This window comes from Gekko japonicus, unplaced genomic scaffold, assembly GCF_001447785.1.
Source record: "Gekko japonicus isolate JY-2015 unplaced genomic scaffold, Gekko_japonicus_V1.1 scaffold2, whole genome shotgun sequence".
Classification (NCBI taxonomy): Eukaryota; Metazoa; Chordata; class Lepidosauria; order Squamata; family Gekkonidae; genus Gekko; species Gekko japonicus.
In genome coordinates, this window is record NW_015175358.1 from 1,206,173 (window position 1) to 1,224,575 (window position 18,403).

Genomic DNA, 18,403 nt, shown 5'->3' on the forward strand with positions numbered 1-18,403 from the left:
CCAGAATGGAATGAAAGCCCCTGGGAGGAGCAGAAGTGTTCTTGAGCTGGAACAACAGCACCCAAAGTGGACTGACAGCCTGTGGGTTGTAGCAGAAGTGTTCTAGGACTGACAACCCCCAAGAGTGGATTGATGGCCTATGGGTCATAGTGGAAATGTCCTGGGACAAGAATGACAGCCCCGAAAGGGGAATGATGGCTTGTCATTCCACCCTTAGAACTCTTTTGCTCCTCGCAAGGGATGTCATTTCACTCTGGGGACTGTCATTCCAGTCCCAGAACACTTCTTCTACTCTCAGCAGCTGTAATTTCACTCTGTAACCTGTCATTCTTTTCCCAAAACAGTTCTGCTACCTCCATTTGCTGTCATTCCAGTTCCAGAACAATTTTGTTACTCCTAGGGGCTGTCATTCCAGCCCCCAAACACTTCTGCTACTCCCAGGGGCCATCATTCCACTCTGCAACCTGTCATTCCAGTGCCATAGACTTCTCTTACTCTCAGTGTCCCCCCTTCCACTCTGGGGGCTTTCATTCTAGTCCCAGGACACTTCTGCTACTCCCAGGGGCTGTCATTCCACTTGGGGGGCTGTCACTCCAGTCCCAGGGAATGAATTCTATTCCAGGGGATCACCATTCTATTCTGGGGCCTGTTATTCCAGTCCCAGAGCAATTTATCTGAGCCCAGAGACATTAATTGAAAACCCACTCCACATTTTCATTCCAACTATTTTAGGTTGTAATGTAACAACCCCCCCCCACGGCCACACGTGCCGCTTCTGTGCTTCATATCAGTCCTGTTGAGCTGGCATTGCCACACAGGCACTGGGTTCTGCTAGGCACTCTGTGATTGTACTGGTACTACTGGGTACTCTGTACATTGTACTAGTTCTGCTGGGCTTGCAAAAAATGACCCCCCTGCTCGGATTGTGTTTGAACTGACATTGTCACATTGGCACTGCACTTATTCTGCTGGGCTCCCCCCCCCCCCGTTGCTTGGACTGTGATTCTGTGCTAGACATCAGTCCTGTTGAGCTGGCATTGCCACAATGGCACTGGGTTCTGCTGGGCACTAGTACACTGCACTGGTTCTGCTGGGCTTGCAAAAATGCCCCGCACCTTTGGTTTTTGCTGCAGAGATTCTCTGGTTTGACCTTAGACCTGTTGGGTTTGTACTGCCACAGTGGCACTGGTTCTGCTGGGCTTGCAAAAATGCCCCCCACTTCAGTTTCTACTGCAGAGATTCTCAGGGACGTTGATTCTGTTCTGCTGGCCTTCTACTGCCTTTGCTTTTTTGCTTGTTTCCCCCTCCATTGGAAACAGTAGAGGATGGAGGAACCTTCTTTGAGGGGCTGTAACTTGGACCCCATAAATCCAATCCTTACCATACTTGGAGGACAGGTGGAGGAGAGTCATCCAGAGATCCCCTGCGAGTTTGGTGTCACTAGCACAAGGGAGGGCCTTTCTACCACATCACAAACTCACAAACCAAACCAGTTCATTTAGCCCCTAAAGGTTTGTGACAGTTCGTGGTTCGTGAACCAAGCATGCCACAAACCATACCAAACTGCATTTTCCCGGTTCATGCCCATCCCTACAGGTAACTACCGTCATTTCTTTGTTCAAGAATTTCCAAGCTGTGACAGGAGAAATGCAGAGTTCTCCACACTATAGGGAGGGGACATAGCTCAGTAGTAGACTTCAAGCTTGGCCTGCATAAAGTCTCAGGTTCAATCCATATCATTGCTCCTTAAAAGAATATCAGGTAAAAGAACTGGGAAAATGTTATGCCTGAGATCTTGGGAGAACATCTAGTGGTCAGACTAGATGGTACTAGGACAGCTGGGTCAACAGTCTGACTTTGTGTAAGGTAGCATATATGCTCACAAAGAACTAGAAGAGGGAATGGGGCTAGAGTTGTCACATTTACATGTATTCTTAAAGGCATTTGGGACATCACAGAATCAGGTATGTTTGGTAGTAACCTTTTATAACATGTTTGCCACAGACAGGCCCAAACCACTGATTGTGCCGTTCTAGCTTTCTAGCTTGGGTAGTGCTTCATGAAAAGTCTGTAAAAGAATTTAAAAGTTTAATATGAATAATAATGTTTAAACAGAGAGTCTAGTTACCCACCCCAGGGAGGGGGGCTGCTGATATCTCTGAACAGATCTGGTTCTTTTTTTTACCTGGGAATTGTGTGCATTTACTTTTATTTCAGTTACTTGCAAACAAAGAGTCATCGGCACTTCCCCAGTTTGGTCTTATGGAGCTATCATCTCTGCAAAGAGAAAGTTAATACTGAGGGCCCTGCCGCTAACCTCCTTAGCTCTGCTTCATAAATTACAGATGGGAATCTGCTGTAAAGCTGCAAAGGATACAAGTGCCAAAAACCTGTTCTCATTTACACCCTCATAGCTCTGAAGTGACCCTGCTGATTCTGGTAGAGCTGCTCCAGATTTACGCTATTGTAATCAAAAGCAGAGTTTGGCTTGGACCTTGTAAAAGTCTGTCGACTGCATTTACTGTCAGGGATGAACATATCCCCCCTGACCATACATTCTTAGTTGTGGAGTGAGTCCCACAAGAGGAATTTTACAGCATTACTTTTCAGCACAATTCCTATAACACCCTGTATAAAAGCCTTCACACCACTGACTCCGTTTTACAACCAACAACCTTTTTTCACTGGCCATAAAAATCACTGCTTTGCCAGAAGTTGTAAAGATGAGCCACTCTTATTTTACCTCACTCATTGTTCCATAGCAAATGATCCTGGCATTTTTTTTTTAGCATACCCTGGATCTCAGCCCATCAGATGTAATTGAGGTAGACAATATATCCTCTGCCTCAGAGGTCACAGTGCCCAGATGTTTAAAATTTGATGTGTATTTGTGTGCACTTTTGCAAGCCCAATAGATGCTATTCTGCAATGCCATGTTCAAAATGGACTGATGTATTTCTGTTCTGAAAACTTGAATATCTGATATGCACAATCCCTTGGGAAACTGTATAGTCAGACCATGCAATTCCCTATGAATCTTTTAAAATTTTTATTTTGCATAAATACATTTTATATGCTTTTAAAGATTAAACCGAGTACGCAATTCCAATATCCCGGGTGGAGATGATTGGAAGAAGGAAACTCCTCCAAAGGAAGGGAATATACTTCCTGGGTGTGTCTTGTCTTGATTTGCCAACCTAAGTGATTTCATTATACATTGTCTCATATCTTGGCTCAAAAGGCAATTCTCTGCCCCTTAATTATATGTTCAATAGCTCATATAAGTTTGATGACTGTCCCATGAAGCTCGTTTTAAAATCTTGGGTTACACCTCAATCTCTATTATCAACGAAAACCACCTTCATTTGGGAACATCCCCCTAACCACAAGATACTTCATTTGTGGCAGCTCAGAAACCAGAAACATGCCTCAGCTGGGAGACTGAGGAAGCAAACATAATTTCCTAAAACTGGTACTGATTTTGCATGCTGCAAATTTAGACAGGATATTAATGATTCCTTTATATATTTAAGAATAGGACCCTCTTACCCTTGGCTTTGCTTCAATGTTCTCTCTCAGTAGCCATTCTTCATTGAGAGTATACCTGGCTTTTCCAGTGATGGCATCTATAGATCCTTTATTGATCTGTTGTTTGATAGCACAGAGTAGCAGGAAGAAGGGCTCCCCAACTGTTTCCTGGTAATTAAAACAATGGGAAATGGCTTCACAGTCTATAAGAAAGAAATTCCCACAACAAAGCTCGTATCTTTACAGAGAAGTAAATGCTTCCAAGAGGCACTATCTCTCTTTTGGGCTTTAAATGTCGGCCTTTTAAACATGCTGAATGTTACAAGCAAAGTTTGCTTGCAGTCCTGGAAAGTGATGGCATCTTTCATCCACAGGAGGCGCTCACCACCCTACACAATCAAGTAATATTTCCACAGAAATTAAAGCACTTAGAGATTCTGCTAAAGTTCATAATTGCCTGGATTGGTTACAAATTCTGGAAGCTTTTACGGCTGCCTTAATTATGGGATGAATGCTACAACCCTAACAGTTCTTCTCTAGGTTGGGGTACGGTCTGAGTTACCGTTTACTTTCATCCTAAGTGTGTGGAATGTTGTAAGGGCAGTGTCCTCGGTGCTCAGGACACACATCACTTGATTTCAATGGGCTTACAATGGGGTAATTCTGTTTAGGATTGCAACATAAATGTCCTTGGATGCCACTGTGTGTGCGTGATTTAGAACTATTGGGTGACCTAGGGAGTTGCATTTAGCTCCCATTTGAAAAAGACTTCAAATTTAGGAATTGTGCTAAGAATAAACCAAGCTATTTTTGCCTCTATCTTTAACAATTTGGTTTGCCAAGCCCAGTTCCAAATCAAGCTGAGGGGAGTTCACCCATCATTGCAAACAGCTATTCAGAACAGGATGCAGATGTGGAAGCAGCAACATGTTAAAATTGGGTGTTAATGAATCAAAATAAAATCATCCAGTTCAGGCAAAAAAATAGTAATAAAAACACAACCTCAAACAAAACAAAACCTAAAACAACTGAAATGGTGTGTGTGTTTATAAATTGCCACTAATAATTGTTCAATAGGGCTCAGAACACAACACATATATGTCTTCACATCTAGAAGACAGGCAAGATTAACAGCCATATTAGCTGGAATCTGTCCAGTCCTGAACTCTTATTAATATACAACAGTACTTCAATACTGATATCACTGCAACTGGATAATGATAACTGTATTCACAAGCCCAGTACAATTTTTCCTAATTTATTTATGATAACAAATTAACCAAGTTTAACTTCAAGGTATCAATTAATCCAATCAATTTTTGTAGTTTAATTTATCTGTAGTTTAATTTTATGTGTACAAACATACACCTTTTCTGAAATTACTTAGGACAAGAGAACTACAAACATTTCGTAAAATATTTTAGAAATCTAAATGGGCAACAAACATCTGTTCATCTGCCTGGATGATGCTAACATTACCTCTGTGTTCTCATCACTAAAGCAGCGAGCTTGGTGCAAGCTTCAGGATGCTGTTGCATGGCTGGAGACAGGCATATGCCATCTGCTGTGCAGTGCCAAGATTTAAGTTGCCATGAGCAACCTTTCAATGTAAAACATTATAACCATACTAGCTTTTTCCCTCAGAGTTTCTTTAATGCTCTCCCAGATACCCACATCCAACTTGTTCTGACATGGTAACCAGGTCACAGTGTTTGAATTTAATTCTATTAATTTTTCTACACTAGTGAAACAACAGTTGCACAAACAGTAGAAATGCCACAGAATGAGAAACTACAGTTTGACCTGGAATTGATGAAGCCTTGATTCTAAACAGACACACACATACAGAATATGTTTAAAGCAATGCACATGATGAATCAAATTGTGCAAAAAATTGGATAATATATTAGGACTCATTTAGACTGAGGTGGAAGAAATGGCAATTCATACTTCATCGTTTCTTTTAGAGGGGAGGAAAAGATGCATTTCAGGGATTCTGAAGTCAAGAAGTGATGAGGGCTATTGCACCTGAGGCGGCAATATTAACTTTGGATATATTATTCTGGCTAGACGTACATGAAAAAAAGAAGGAGGTATAAACACATTTCTGTTCATTTAATGAAAGGTGAGGTCAGCCCTGGGGGTGGGATAGATTACCCCTGTCCTGGATTTTTAACCTTAAGAGTCTACACTTGGTAACTGTATAGATTTAAGGAGAGATTAAGGGGGGGAACCCAAAAGCCACCCCCCCAAAAAAAGAGACTATGTTTACTATCCTCCTGAGCTCATAGAAGGAAGGGTAGGATAAAAATGTGAAAGCCATAAAAGAGAAAAAGCAAATAAACAAACATACAGGCTGACCATATTGTGAAAAGCAAGCATGGGGCTTGGAGAAGGGCTGTGTATGAAATTCAGATTCAGACATTTAGAGAAAGCAAGATCAGTTATATAGTACTAGCCTGATACCCGTGCTTTGCTACGGTATTTAAGTTTCGTAAATCCAATTATAATACTGATGATGTGAAATTTGAAATGTGACATTTGTTGTAGGAATTCTAATGGAGAAGATTGTAGTGTAAGAAATGAAGTGAGACATGCGTACTTTTTCTCTCTCTACTAAAGGACCTCTCTCTAGACCACACTGGTGGTTCTTCCCTCAGGTGCTAGGATCACCAGGCTGCTTGATGAGCTCACTCTGGAGCAGGCCACATAGAACTGTCCATTTAAGAAGCAGTCGTCTGTTAAGTCAGCTCCTGCTACCTTCCACAAAAGTGATGGCCTCTCTACCTGTGTTCCTGGATTATTTTGCTCATATGGAGACTGTGTTGTTCTGAGCACCTCAGGGTGATCTTGCTGGTACTTGGCCTGTGCAGCTCAGTGCACTGCAGGAGTACTATGTGCAAATGTCTTTGCCGCATTCCTAAGTTGCCTCCTCCTTGTAGTGTTGGTGTATCTGGCTCGACGTTTGCCAGGAGCTTTCTTGGGGACAGTAATAGGTGAGGGGGAGTTGGTGTGAAGGAGTGGTGAATCCTCACTCTGCCACAGAAGTTTGCTCAGTGACCTTGGGGTAGTCACTCTCATTTATGTTCCAGGGTGGTTGCGAGGATAAAAGGGAGGGCAAGAGAATGATATAAACTGCCTTGAGTCCCTGTTGGGGGAAAAAGTGGGGTATATATGAATAAATAAAGCTGAAAACTGAGGGCAGCTAAAAAAAAAAGTTGGTTGAAGAGTGGGAAGGAGAGAAGAAAGCAGGAGAAAGGGAGAAGATAAGTGGGCTGCTGAGAGGAGAGAAAGATAAAATAGAACAACTATTATGTGGGTTGCTAGACAGATCACAGAGGGGTTCATTTGGTACAGGTCTGGCAGCAACCATCAGGTGACTCACTGCCACAGAAGTTTGTACAAATAACTCAAGCCCAGTGTTGACCACCTGGCAACTCACTACTACTTGACAGCACAAAAGCTAGCGTGGTGTAATGAGAAGAGTATCAGACTTAGATCTGAAAGACCCAGGTTTGTATCCCTACTCTGCTGTGAATGGGTGACCTTGGGCCAGTCACCTACTTCTCTCTCTCTCTCTCTCTCTCTCTCTCTCTCTCTCTCTCTCTCCCTCTCCCTCTCTCTCCCTCTCCCTACCTCCCTCCAAAGCATCAGCTCCTGTGGCCTGAACAGCCCAACACCTACTTAACCAAGAGCTCAGCCCCACCGACGTCTATGGGACTTGCTCCCCGCTGGCGTCCAGGAGCCCAGGCCGAGTACCATAGGCAGCAGCCAATGCAGCCAGCCACTCAGTTACTCTCTGCTCCTGCCAGGGGCCGCCTCCCCTTCCCGCAATTTGGGAGGACAGCCTGGCCCTCCCCCACACTCCAGCTGCCGGCCCCACAATCGCCGCCAGCCCCCTGTCGGCTTTACAACCCCTCTGCAGGCTGCTTGGTGTTCTGACAGCATCAGCAGGTTCGGATGTCTCCCGCTGTGCTTCTCTCTCCCTGACTCTGCCGGCTTTTGTGCCTTCAGGCTTCCCTCCCCACCCCCTTGTAATCAGCAAGAATGGGGGGCGGAGAGTGAGAGTTATAGATATTTGACCCCCCCCCCCTGCAGGCGTAGTGCTGCTTTTCTGCAAAGAGGGAGAAAGGGAGGGGAGGTTTCTCCTGATGGCAGGCCCCCTGAGAAAAAATAGCCCCCCCCCCGAGAAAACAGTTGTTAGCTACGGGGCTGGCTCTCCCCTAATTTGGTGTCTCTAGGTCCAGTGGTTTGGCCTGGGCATTGATTTTATGGTGAGGGGACTTTCTTTTATATATATATAGATGGATCTGCTTCCAGATTTGAGCTCATTCTCTCGAATATATCAGCCCTCTCTTCAAAGCACATGGCTGACTTTCTAGCAGCTTCAGTCCTTGCTTCAGTCTTTTTGTCTTTGCCAGAGACAAATTTTACCTGAATCATAAAGCTCCTTCCAAAGCCATTAACATTTTTTCTGTGAGAAGGCCACACTGACAGAGCAGGTATTTATTGCTTAGGCATTGTGCATACCTTAAATGGGAAAGCTGAGCATGTGACAGATTCCCCCCCCCCCCCCCGTGTTCAAGTGTGCCTGGTACAAACACAAAAAACCGCTGGCTGAAATTACTAAAGGTGAATGAAAGATGTATAAAAATAATATTTTAATACCGAGTTCAATAACACAGTGACCATATAACTAGATAAAGCCAAGGTGTTCTTACAAGAAACAACAGTAGTGCAGAGAAATGCGTCTTTTGGGACTTTATTTCTCTGCAGTGATTTATTTCTCTTTAGTGATTTTAGCCAGCGTTTTTTTGTGCTTTGTACCATTTCATGTACGCTGGTTCCCCTTCTTCTTTTGTTATCCTTCAAGCGTGCCTAAGCAAACAGTACTTAAAATGAACATTTCAGCCACTTACTGCTGGGTTAAGCCAAGAATTATCACACAAGAAATAAAGTACAAGGCCTAGCTTGTAACATGTTATTTTTTCCCCTGTTTGTGTTTTTGCTCTGATTTCCAGAAACTGTGGTGAAAATCTGCAGGAACATGAAGACAATGTATGGGAAAGACAAGATGGGAAAGGAAGTGGGCAGCTGGGGACTGCAGACAAAAAATGGCTAACTTGAAAGTTATTCAAACTTCATTGTTGGGAAACTGGCTTGGAAATAAGTCAAAACCAACCTTGGACCAGGCTTTCTTTTGAGGAACTTAACTTGCTTATTCAGGCAAAACCATGTTTCTGAGAACATTAACAGAGTACACTTTCCTTCTATTGTATTTGTTTTTTAAACAAGACTTTACTGATCTGTGATCAGAATGTTATAAGGCTGTTAAAATAACCTTGGGCACCAAAATAAATTTGTATTACTGAAAAACAAAGGTAAAGTTGGGGTCCTTCCACATAAGATGTGTGAAGCTGTTTCTGTATGCTTGGATTTAAAGAGGAAGCTGAAAAAAAGATGACTGAAAGAGTAGATTTAATTGCTACTCTTGTAACAGGAGTGATACAATGTTAAAGATGTCCGCTTGGGAATACATTCTAAATGGTTCCAAAATGCCTGAGGGTACAATGTGAAACTACTCTTAAGTGGCCCAGCAGGCGTAGTTTCACACAAAATATTCAGTGCATACTGGAAGGAAGCTTGCAATGGGCACAGAGCGCAAGCACTAAAGATCTGAAGCTGACCATATTGGCTTCATATTCTAGTTCTTTGAACAGCTTTATAACTCTGTTATAGTCAGAGTAATATTTATTTATTAAATGTCTTTAGAGCCAACTTTTTCCTAATATAAGCTTGAAGTTTCTAGACATAAAAATATACACTAAATAATTACATCAGTAAAAACCATTAAAAGAGCGAGTATGAAAACCACAATCAAAGGCCCTTCTAAAAACATCTGCTTTGCACGTCTGCATTTCTGCCCTTCCAATATTCTGTGAAAATCTATATTCCAACTTATATGTTAATATAATATCTAAAATAGAATGTTCCATCCATAAGATCACAGTGTTGTACTTTAGTCCAGCAGAACTAATGTTTTCTCCAAGTTCCACATTTACAATAACTATTTTTGGATCGGCATCCCCACACTTTGCCTCTAATGAGACACTCAAAGGATGGAAACCCCCCCCCCCTTATCACCCAGATTGTGAATTTGCATTAACAAATTTGCACTCAGGAACCCTGAGTTCTAAGCCTAGATTACTATATTCATTATTTTTTAATGGGCAGGTAAAGGTGTGCCAAAACATCATTTAAAAAGGGCTCATCTATGAGTACAAGGTAAAGAATTGATCTTTCTTCCTATGGTTCCACATGCCATGTATTTCTCTTATAGCCTTCTGTGGTTCTGCATTCACTTTACAACTTACTTTATTTTTTCCCCTCTAAAATGAACAATAAAGCTTCTGGAAATGGCACTGTTTTCCACTCAATTCATATAACGGTTTGCATGAGCCACAAGTTTAGAACCAAGCCATGGTTTGAGTTTCTAGACATACTAGCAAACCAAGACTTACATTGCTTTCACTTATCACCTGTATTCAGCACATTTGTTTCTATGCTCCAGAAGTGGAGCAAAGTTGTAACTACAGCTGGCACCCAGAATCAATTCAGCTACCATACCAAACCCCAAATAGCACAAACCATAGACTGCAAATAAGAACATAAGAACATAAGAGACGCCAATGTTGGATCAGGCCAAAGGCCCATCCAGTCCAACACTCTGTGTCACACAGTGGCCAGAAATACCAGTGCCATCAGGAGGTCCAGCAGTGGGGCCAGGACATTAGAAGCCCTCCCACTGTTGACCCCCCCCCCAAGCACCAAGAAGACAGAGCATCACTTGCCCCAGAGCCCCTAGCTATACCTTGTGGCTAATAGCCACTGATGGACCTCTGCTCCATATGCTTATCTAATGCCCTTTTGAAGCCGTCCATGCTTGTAGCACCCACCACTTCCTGTGGCAGTGAATTCCATGTGTTAATCACTCTTTGGGTGAAGAAGTACTTCCTTTTATCCGTTCTAACCTGACCGCTCTGCAGTTTCATGGAGTGCCCACGAGTTCTTGTATTGTGAGAAAGGGAGAAAAGTACCTCTTTCTTTACCTGCTCTTTCCCATGCATAATCTTATAAACCTCGATCATGTCACCCCTCAGTCGTCTTTTCTCCAAGCTAAAGAGCCCTAAGCGCTTTAACCTTTCCTCATAGGGAAAGTGTTCCAACCCTTTTATCATTCGAGTTGCCCCTTTCTGCACTTTTTCCAAAGCTATAATATCCTTTTTAAGGGGTGGTGCCCAGAACTGCACACAGTATTCCAAATGAGGTCTCACCATTGATTTATATAGGGGCATTATTATATTGGCTGATCTGTTTTCAATACCCTTCCTAATAACCCCCAGCATAGCATTGGCCTTCTTTATTGCAGTCACACACTGTCTCGACATTTTCAGTGAGTTATCCACTACAACTCCAAGATCTCTCTCTTGCTCAGTCTCTGCCAGTTCAGACCCCATCAATGTGTATTTATATTTAGGATTTTTGGCTCCAATGTGCATCACCTTGCATTTGGCCACATTGAACCCCATTTGCCATGTTGACGCCCACTCGCCCATCCTTGACAGATCCCCTTGGAGTGCCTCACAATCCTCACTGGTTTTCACCACCCTGAACAACTTTGTATCATCCGCAAATTTAGCCACTTCACGGTTTCTGTTTCTGGTTACGGCCTGATTGTAAAGCATGGTCTCTCATAATGTATCAGCCAGTTTGATTTGGGCAGTAGAGGTGCATGTAAAATCCTACAACTTCTTTTAACACTATTTACAATGGAACTTTCCTTGTGGTTTGAACCAGCTATATGGCTCACTTTTTAAGCTGCCTGGCGCAGGGAGTAACAGCACCTGCAGTAACATCTATAGCGAACAGCCATAATGGCTGTTCGAATCCCCACCGCGGCCGGAGTGAGCTACCGGCCCCAGTCCCAGCTCCCGCCAACCCAGCGGCTCGAAAGTAATTGCAAGTAGAGAAATGGGTACCTGCCTTAGAGGCGGGGGGCACCCTCCTCCTGGTTCCGTGCCAGGAGGGTTGACGGCGACAATGGCAGTAAGAGAAGCAGCGGCAGCAAGGAAGAACAATGGCGGCGTCTGGCGGACCGTAGGAGCGACGACGACATCGGATCGAGGCGGGACCGGATGACGCAACTGCGGAGAATGCCGAGACTACGCCGGAGCCACCGAGTACGGAGAGAAGCCTGTCGTCCGGGTGCTGCTAGGCAACCCCTCCCTGCACAATTGTCGCCCTAGGTAGGATCTGACTACAATAATGTAGGCCACTTGTAAACCGCTCTGAGACCCAGTAGGGGTCATGAGCGGTATAGAAGTCACATGTAAATAAATAAATAAATTAATTAAACCATGGACGACTGTGGCCGGCCATTTTGAATGTTTCTATTTTCAGATGGCTTTTCTTCAGCCTTCCATTTCTGCGGCACAAATGGATGGATTGTTTGGCACACTATTAATATAAAACAAATGTTTAAATCATGCTAACTTACGGGGGAAATACAAGCAGCTGGAATTTTTCCACTGCACAATTGTTAAGGACCTTTTGCAGCAGCTGTTTCAAATAGATGTTGTGATTAATGGGGATAATTCAAGAACTAAAAACAGACCCATTGTCACATATATCTCACAGCCCAGTGCTATAGCAGGGCTGGTAAATTTCTTTACCAATAACTGTCTACGTTTGTTACACTGAAATGAGGTGCATAATGGAGACATTTGACTATTATGTATAATTTAAATTGCAGACAGTGGGAAACATGTACTGTTTTTGAAAGTGGTTACAATTTTCAGGACTTCAAGGGACAAATATTCACTTTTCCAAGACTTCTAGAGCCAAAAATCAATTTTGGTGATCAGACTTTTGCTGATGATCCAACAACTGAGCATTTCCCCTTGTATCTTCAGTAGGAAAGCGTGCCATAGGTTCTTTTGATGAAAGGGGATTTCATATCTTGTATTTACTCTATAGTTTTATTTACTTTATTTACAGTTACTCTACAGTATAGCATTACTATTTTGAAAAACCAGAGTTAATTCATGAATGTATTCATGGGTTCTTGCTACATTTATTCCTAGCTTTTGGCAACCACTGGTTCTGCAAGTGTGCATAAAGCAACAGGCCAGCCTTCTAAAATGTGTAGCCACTTGTGGTTTCTTTCCTGTGTCCTAGGTAACTGCTGAATAGATTCTGGCATATCATCAGGAAACACAAGGCAGAAATTTTCTCAGTGGTCATTGTCACTAGAGTGAACAAAAAACTCTCATCTGTCAACATAAATAAGTGGAGCACTGAACACCACAATGAGCATGCTATATACCACATTTGGTAGGATAAACACAACTTCCAAGGATGTACTTCCCTTTTCATGAATGGTATCCTTTTTTGGGAAGCATTTTGGAAAGAGCTGGTGTAAAAATTATTTACTTCCTTACTTCATCTACACTCCACTTTTCTCTGCTCTTCTCCATTTTATCCTCACAACCACCACGTGAGTTAGATTAGGCTGAGAGTGTGTCACAGGCCCAAGGTCACCCAGCAAGCTTCCAGGGCAGAGTGGGATTCGAACCTACCCTATCCTAGTCCAATAACTACACCACATTGGCTTTTACTGTTAACAATTCACCTTTCTCTCCAATAGGAAACACTTGGCGATATGGAGAGAATGCACGCTTTGGTTTTAACCACTTCAGGGTATACCTATGTCGGGAATTCTTGGGTTCGTGCCAATTATAGATTTAGGTCACCATCCATATAAAGCTATAAAAATGAAACCTTCTATTCTGTTTGGCAGTATGGACTTTACCAATTCCTTAAAACAAGCCCCCCCCCCCAGTTCTTTTTATAAATGGCATCTGGGCCTGTGGGCACCAATCCAGACACTGAATATATTATCTCCAGACCAAGGTTCCTATGAGGGTTACCAACCTCAAGGAGGTGCTTGGAGTTCACCCAGAATTACAGCTGTTCCCTGGACTATAGAGATCAGTAGCCCTGGAGGAAAGCAGAAACAATGTCCTAGAGTGATATCATGTCCCTGCTGAGCTCCCTACCATCCCCAAATTCTGCCCCGCCCAAGCACTACCCCAAAATCTGCAAGGATTTCCTAAACCACACCGGATTAGAGGAAGCAGTCGAGACAGTATAGCAGGCTCTTCTGTGGATCATTCAGTTAAATATAACGTATCATACATATGCATATGTATACATATGCATACTTACAGTCAGGCGGGTAGCCGTGCCTGTCTGGAGCAGCAGAACAAAGTCTGAGTCCAGTGGCACCATTAAGACCAACAAAGTGTTATTCGAGATATGAGTTAAATTACAGTTAAATTACAGTTAATTAAATTAATCTGAATGCTTGTCTGGGGGGGGGGGGCTTCAAGTCTGTTTCTAGCCCTTCTGTTCAAGAGACAGGGCAGCAAGTGTGTCACTTCCTAGGAAAAAAAACAGCTCAGAGGGCATCTAAATGTCTTTTGAGTTCCCTTCCACAGGGTAAGAAAGCTTAGAAGGGCACTCAAAAGTGGCACCTTCAATACATCTCCAAAATTCCCCCTTTCTGCTAGCCCAGTCCTTTTGTATACCACCTAGGTCATGGTGAGTCTTACAAAAGCATTCCCATGAGCCTTTGGGAAACATGCAAATTAATTAATTTGCCCTTCTAAGCTTTCTTGCCCTGTGGAAGGGAACTCAAAAGGCATTTAAATGCCTTCTGAACTGTCTTTTCCCAGGTCCCATGATGCCCCCTCCCAATTCCACAGTGGAAGGGAGAGGCAAGCCGTGGTGCTCTCACTCTGGCCCCTGTCAGCAGCAGGGGTCTCTCCTCCAAACTAGGTTTTTTTTGCATAGCTATTTGTGGGGTGTGGCTTTTAATTATGCCCCACTGTAGCTATGGGCCTGCTGCCCTCCCCACTGAGGCAGGCTCAGGGTGGTTACCATTTGTTTGGGTTTAATTCCGGGGCGGGGGGAGGAAACAAGGTGAAAGAAAGAAATATGTCAGAATTGGAGACTGATGGGCAGATGTATCCTTAATTGTGGAGTAATTGACTGAGACCCTGACATTATGCTCCATCCATCTCCTCTCATTACATTCTATTATTCATTACATTACACTTCAATCTACTATTTTAATCTATTATTCAAATAAGAAATAAAATAAAATAAAATAAAGAGGGCGTATGTCCCCGCTGGGGGATTGGTGAGAATACAGATGTAAGGGCTGAATGAGGTTAGCATATGTACTGAGATGTATGGACTGGTAATTTCCATTTCGTTGTATCTGAAGAAGTGTGTATGCACACAAAAGCTTATACCTTGAATAAAACTTTGTTGGTCTTAAATATGCATAACATAATTCACAAAGCTGCTTTGCACTGAGACAGACACTCTCATGGGAGAGAAAAATGGGGCATAAATGAAGTAATTAAATAAATAAAATTATGCTCGTGCTGTCCAGAAAGTACACACCAGTTGCTTGACATGGGTACTCTGAAACCACTGGTACCAAAGAATTATATCAAAGGTTTAAGGAAATGGTTGCCTTAATAGGAAACAGAACAGATAGGAAACAGAACAGATACTGAAACACTGTATGCATAGCAGCCAAAAAAATGAAAGAGAAGGCATTTATACGGCAAGAGTCACATATTCTTTCTCTTTTGGAGAAATGGGAGATGGACTGAAGGCTGGTTGGTCTTTAAGGTGTCAGAGGAATCTCTACAAGTATGTCAGCAACATTCTATTAGGGCAATTCTATTAGGGCTCTGAGGAACCCGTAATAAATATAGTGACAGTCTACTTAGAAGTCCAGTATTACTGGCCAGTGTGGAAGAGAAAGCTTTCTGAAATATATGAATAGGGGGAGACCCCCTGGAATAACAGAGTGGTTGATTTTCAGGGAGTGCTCTACATTGTGAATACAAGGAACAAACAATCTGAAGGACTCAGGACCAAGGAGACTGCAGTAGGGAAGGGGAACGGTGAAATCTCTCCTCTCCTTGTGCCTCTTCCATCAAGTGAAGCTCCTGGGAGGCGGAGAACATAGGAAATATCTATGAACTGGAGGATCTAACCCTATCTCTATTATGGTCTCTTTGTTTCTAAGCTGAATACTATAAGAACATAAGAAAAGCCATGTTGGATCAGGCCAATGGCCCCTTCAGTCCAATACTCTGTGTCACACAGTGGCCAAAACCCAGGTCCCAACAGGAGGTCCACCAGTGGAACCAGAGCTCAGAAACCTTGCCACTGTGGCCCCCCAAGTACCAAGAATACAGAACATTACTGCCCCAAATATAGTGTTCTATCTATACACTGTGGCTAATAGCCACTGATGAAAACTAATAAAAACTATCATGTAATTTGATACAAATCAAACCAAACCAAAACAATACACATTGTCATTGCTATGATGCCTTTTCCCATGCCTGTTAGTTCTACAGCAAAATGGAAAAGAGCTGTTCAGCAATACAAGCAATAGAAGGACAGACTGCACTCTCCCCCTTGTCAAAATCAGCCTCTTCTTTGGTATACTGGGAGATTTCTTCAGATTTAGCGAGTAATCGCTTGCTTCACAAAATGCCACAGAATTAAAGCACAGTCCACATGGAGAATCATTTTCTGTTCATAACAGCTGTCATTTATCTTTGTCTCATCTGGAATCATGCCAGGTTTAAGATGGAGGGAACAAATTATGTACAAGCTAGCTTCATGTTTTAGATTAATATTTAGGAACCTAAATCTGTGTTTCACTCTCCTCCTACAAAACCGTGTATTCTCTACCCTGGCTGTGTAGATCAAACCCTTCTGAGGCCCCGGTCACACGGAGCATTAGCCACGCTAGAGGGACAGAAGATAGGTGGATTTTCCGGGCGCGATCACACCGCCACATTTGGGAAGCATAGAACTCCCGTGGCTCACCCAAGGCTTCCTGCCGAAAATGCGGTTTAAAAAACTAGTACCTCTGAGGTACTAGTTTCCGGAAACCACGGGGCAAGGGCGGGCGTCTGATCGCATTCCTGGTGGTAGTTCCGGCGCCCGCCCATGTCCCCTAGCAAAACGGGTATTTTCCCACAAGTCTCCACGGATGCGCACAAGCACCCAATGGAGCATGCACACACTTTAGTTTTTTAAAAAAACACACAACTTAGCAGCTCGCTAAGACTTGAGTCGTGCAGAGAAGAGGAGAGCAGCCAGAAGAAACGCAACACAGAGCGCACGGCTTGAGGCGAGAGAGAAACAGATAGGGGGAAAGGGGGCAAGGCAGAAGATAAAGCAGCTGAGGCGAAGCCCAGAAGGGGGGGCGCGGCGGCAGAGTAGGAAGTCTGCTTGGGGAAGGGGGGGCAAAGCCGGGAAGAGTTGACTAGACACACGGGCGACGTGAGGGCTCCGTGTGACCGGAGCCTGAGACATCTTCCCAACTTGTAGGTACATAGAAGGATCTGAGTCCTTACTGTAGGTTGCTGGTAAACTGTGTTCCTTTCTTCACTCATATAGAGATTAGGAATTTAGACAAAACAGAGAACTCTGAGGAACACGTAAACCACATGAGAGCTGCAGTCGTTGATTTCTCTTGGTAACCATTTCAATCGTAAGTCCCATAAGATAAATCTCAGTTTTCTCAATAATGTTTTCTTGCATAATGTCCACCTTCACAAGAAATTAGTCAGTGGATTCTGGTTGTATCAGATTCCAGCTGAGTTTTCTAGTCCCAAAAGAGGTTTTCACTTTCTTACAGGGGAGACCTAGTATATACAAAATCAGCAGATTTTAACACCATAGTCTATTACTGTATGTACAAAAAAAGAGAGTAAGAACTTGTCCTCTTACCTTTCCTTTGAAGGCTAACTGAATGTATATCACAAACTTTATGAATAGCTTGATTATATTTAAATCTATGATGAATTTCAGATGATGAATGCCTTCAGTCAAAAGCTACAAATGCATTTTTTCTAATAAACAGAATTTTAGCCAAATTCAATTCTGCTGTAATTTGCCAACTCTATCTGTATTGTATTCTTCCCCTTTAGAAGGCAGACCATTAAAGGATGCAGTATTTTGAGTACATTTTAAACCCCCTACACAATGGAAGTAAAGTAACCCCAAATTTACACATAAGAACATAAGAGACGCCAATGTTGGATCAGGCCAAAGACCCATCCAGTCCAACACCCTGTGTCACACAGTGGCCAGAAATACCAGGTGCCATCAGGAAGTCCACCAGTGGGGCCAGGACATTAGAAGCCCTCCCACTGTTGACCCCCCCCCCAAGCACCAAGAAGACAGAGCATCACTTGCCCCAGAGCCCTTATCTATACCTTGTGGCTAATAGCCACTGATGGACCTCTGCTCCATATGCTTATCTAATTCCCTTTTGAAGCCGTCCATGCTTGTAGCTGAATAGATGAGATTTAGAATTATAGAGTTGGAAGGGACCTCCAGTGCCATCTAGTCCAGCCCCCTGCACAATGCAGGAAATTCACAAATACCTCCCCCTCCACCCCCACAGTGACCCACTGCTCTATGCCCAGAAGAGGGGGGGGACCCTCCAGGATCCCTGGCCAAACTGGCCTGGAGAAAAATTGCTTCCTGACCCCTGAGGTTGGTGTCCACGAGGTTAATCCATCTGGCCAAGGTCTCAGGCTATAATCCGCAGGCTAAGAATCAAGTGTCCTTAGGCTCTTGCCCTTCAGTTTATGCCCAAGGACTCATCTCTTAAGCCATGCTTAGGCTACAAATACCTGCACAGCATGCACACATTGATAAAACACTACAAAAAAAACCAACAATCTTGGTGTGATGATAGAGAGTG

The 18,403-nt window shown here is 43.3% G+C and overlaps 1 protein-coding gene across 1 annotated transcript in view; it reads right to left on the reverse strand.

The window, feature by feature from the left end:
- PLXND1 (plexin D1) overlaps positions 1–18,403 on the reverse strand; it is a 212,728-nt gene that overhangs the window by 33,133 nt on the left and 161,192 nt on the right. Inside the window, exon 28 of the mRNA XM_015425233.1 lies at positions 3,550–3,696. Within this exon, the coding sequence (XP_015280719.1) occupies positions 3,550–3,696 (147 nt within the window). The remainder of the gene's footprint in view (positions 1–3,549; positions 3,697–18,403) is intronic.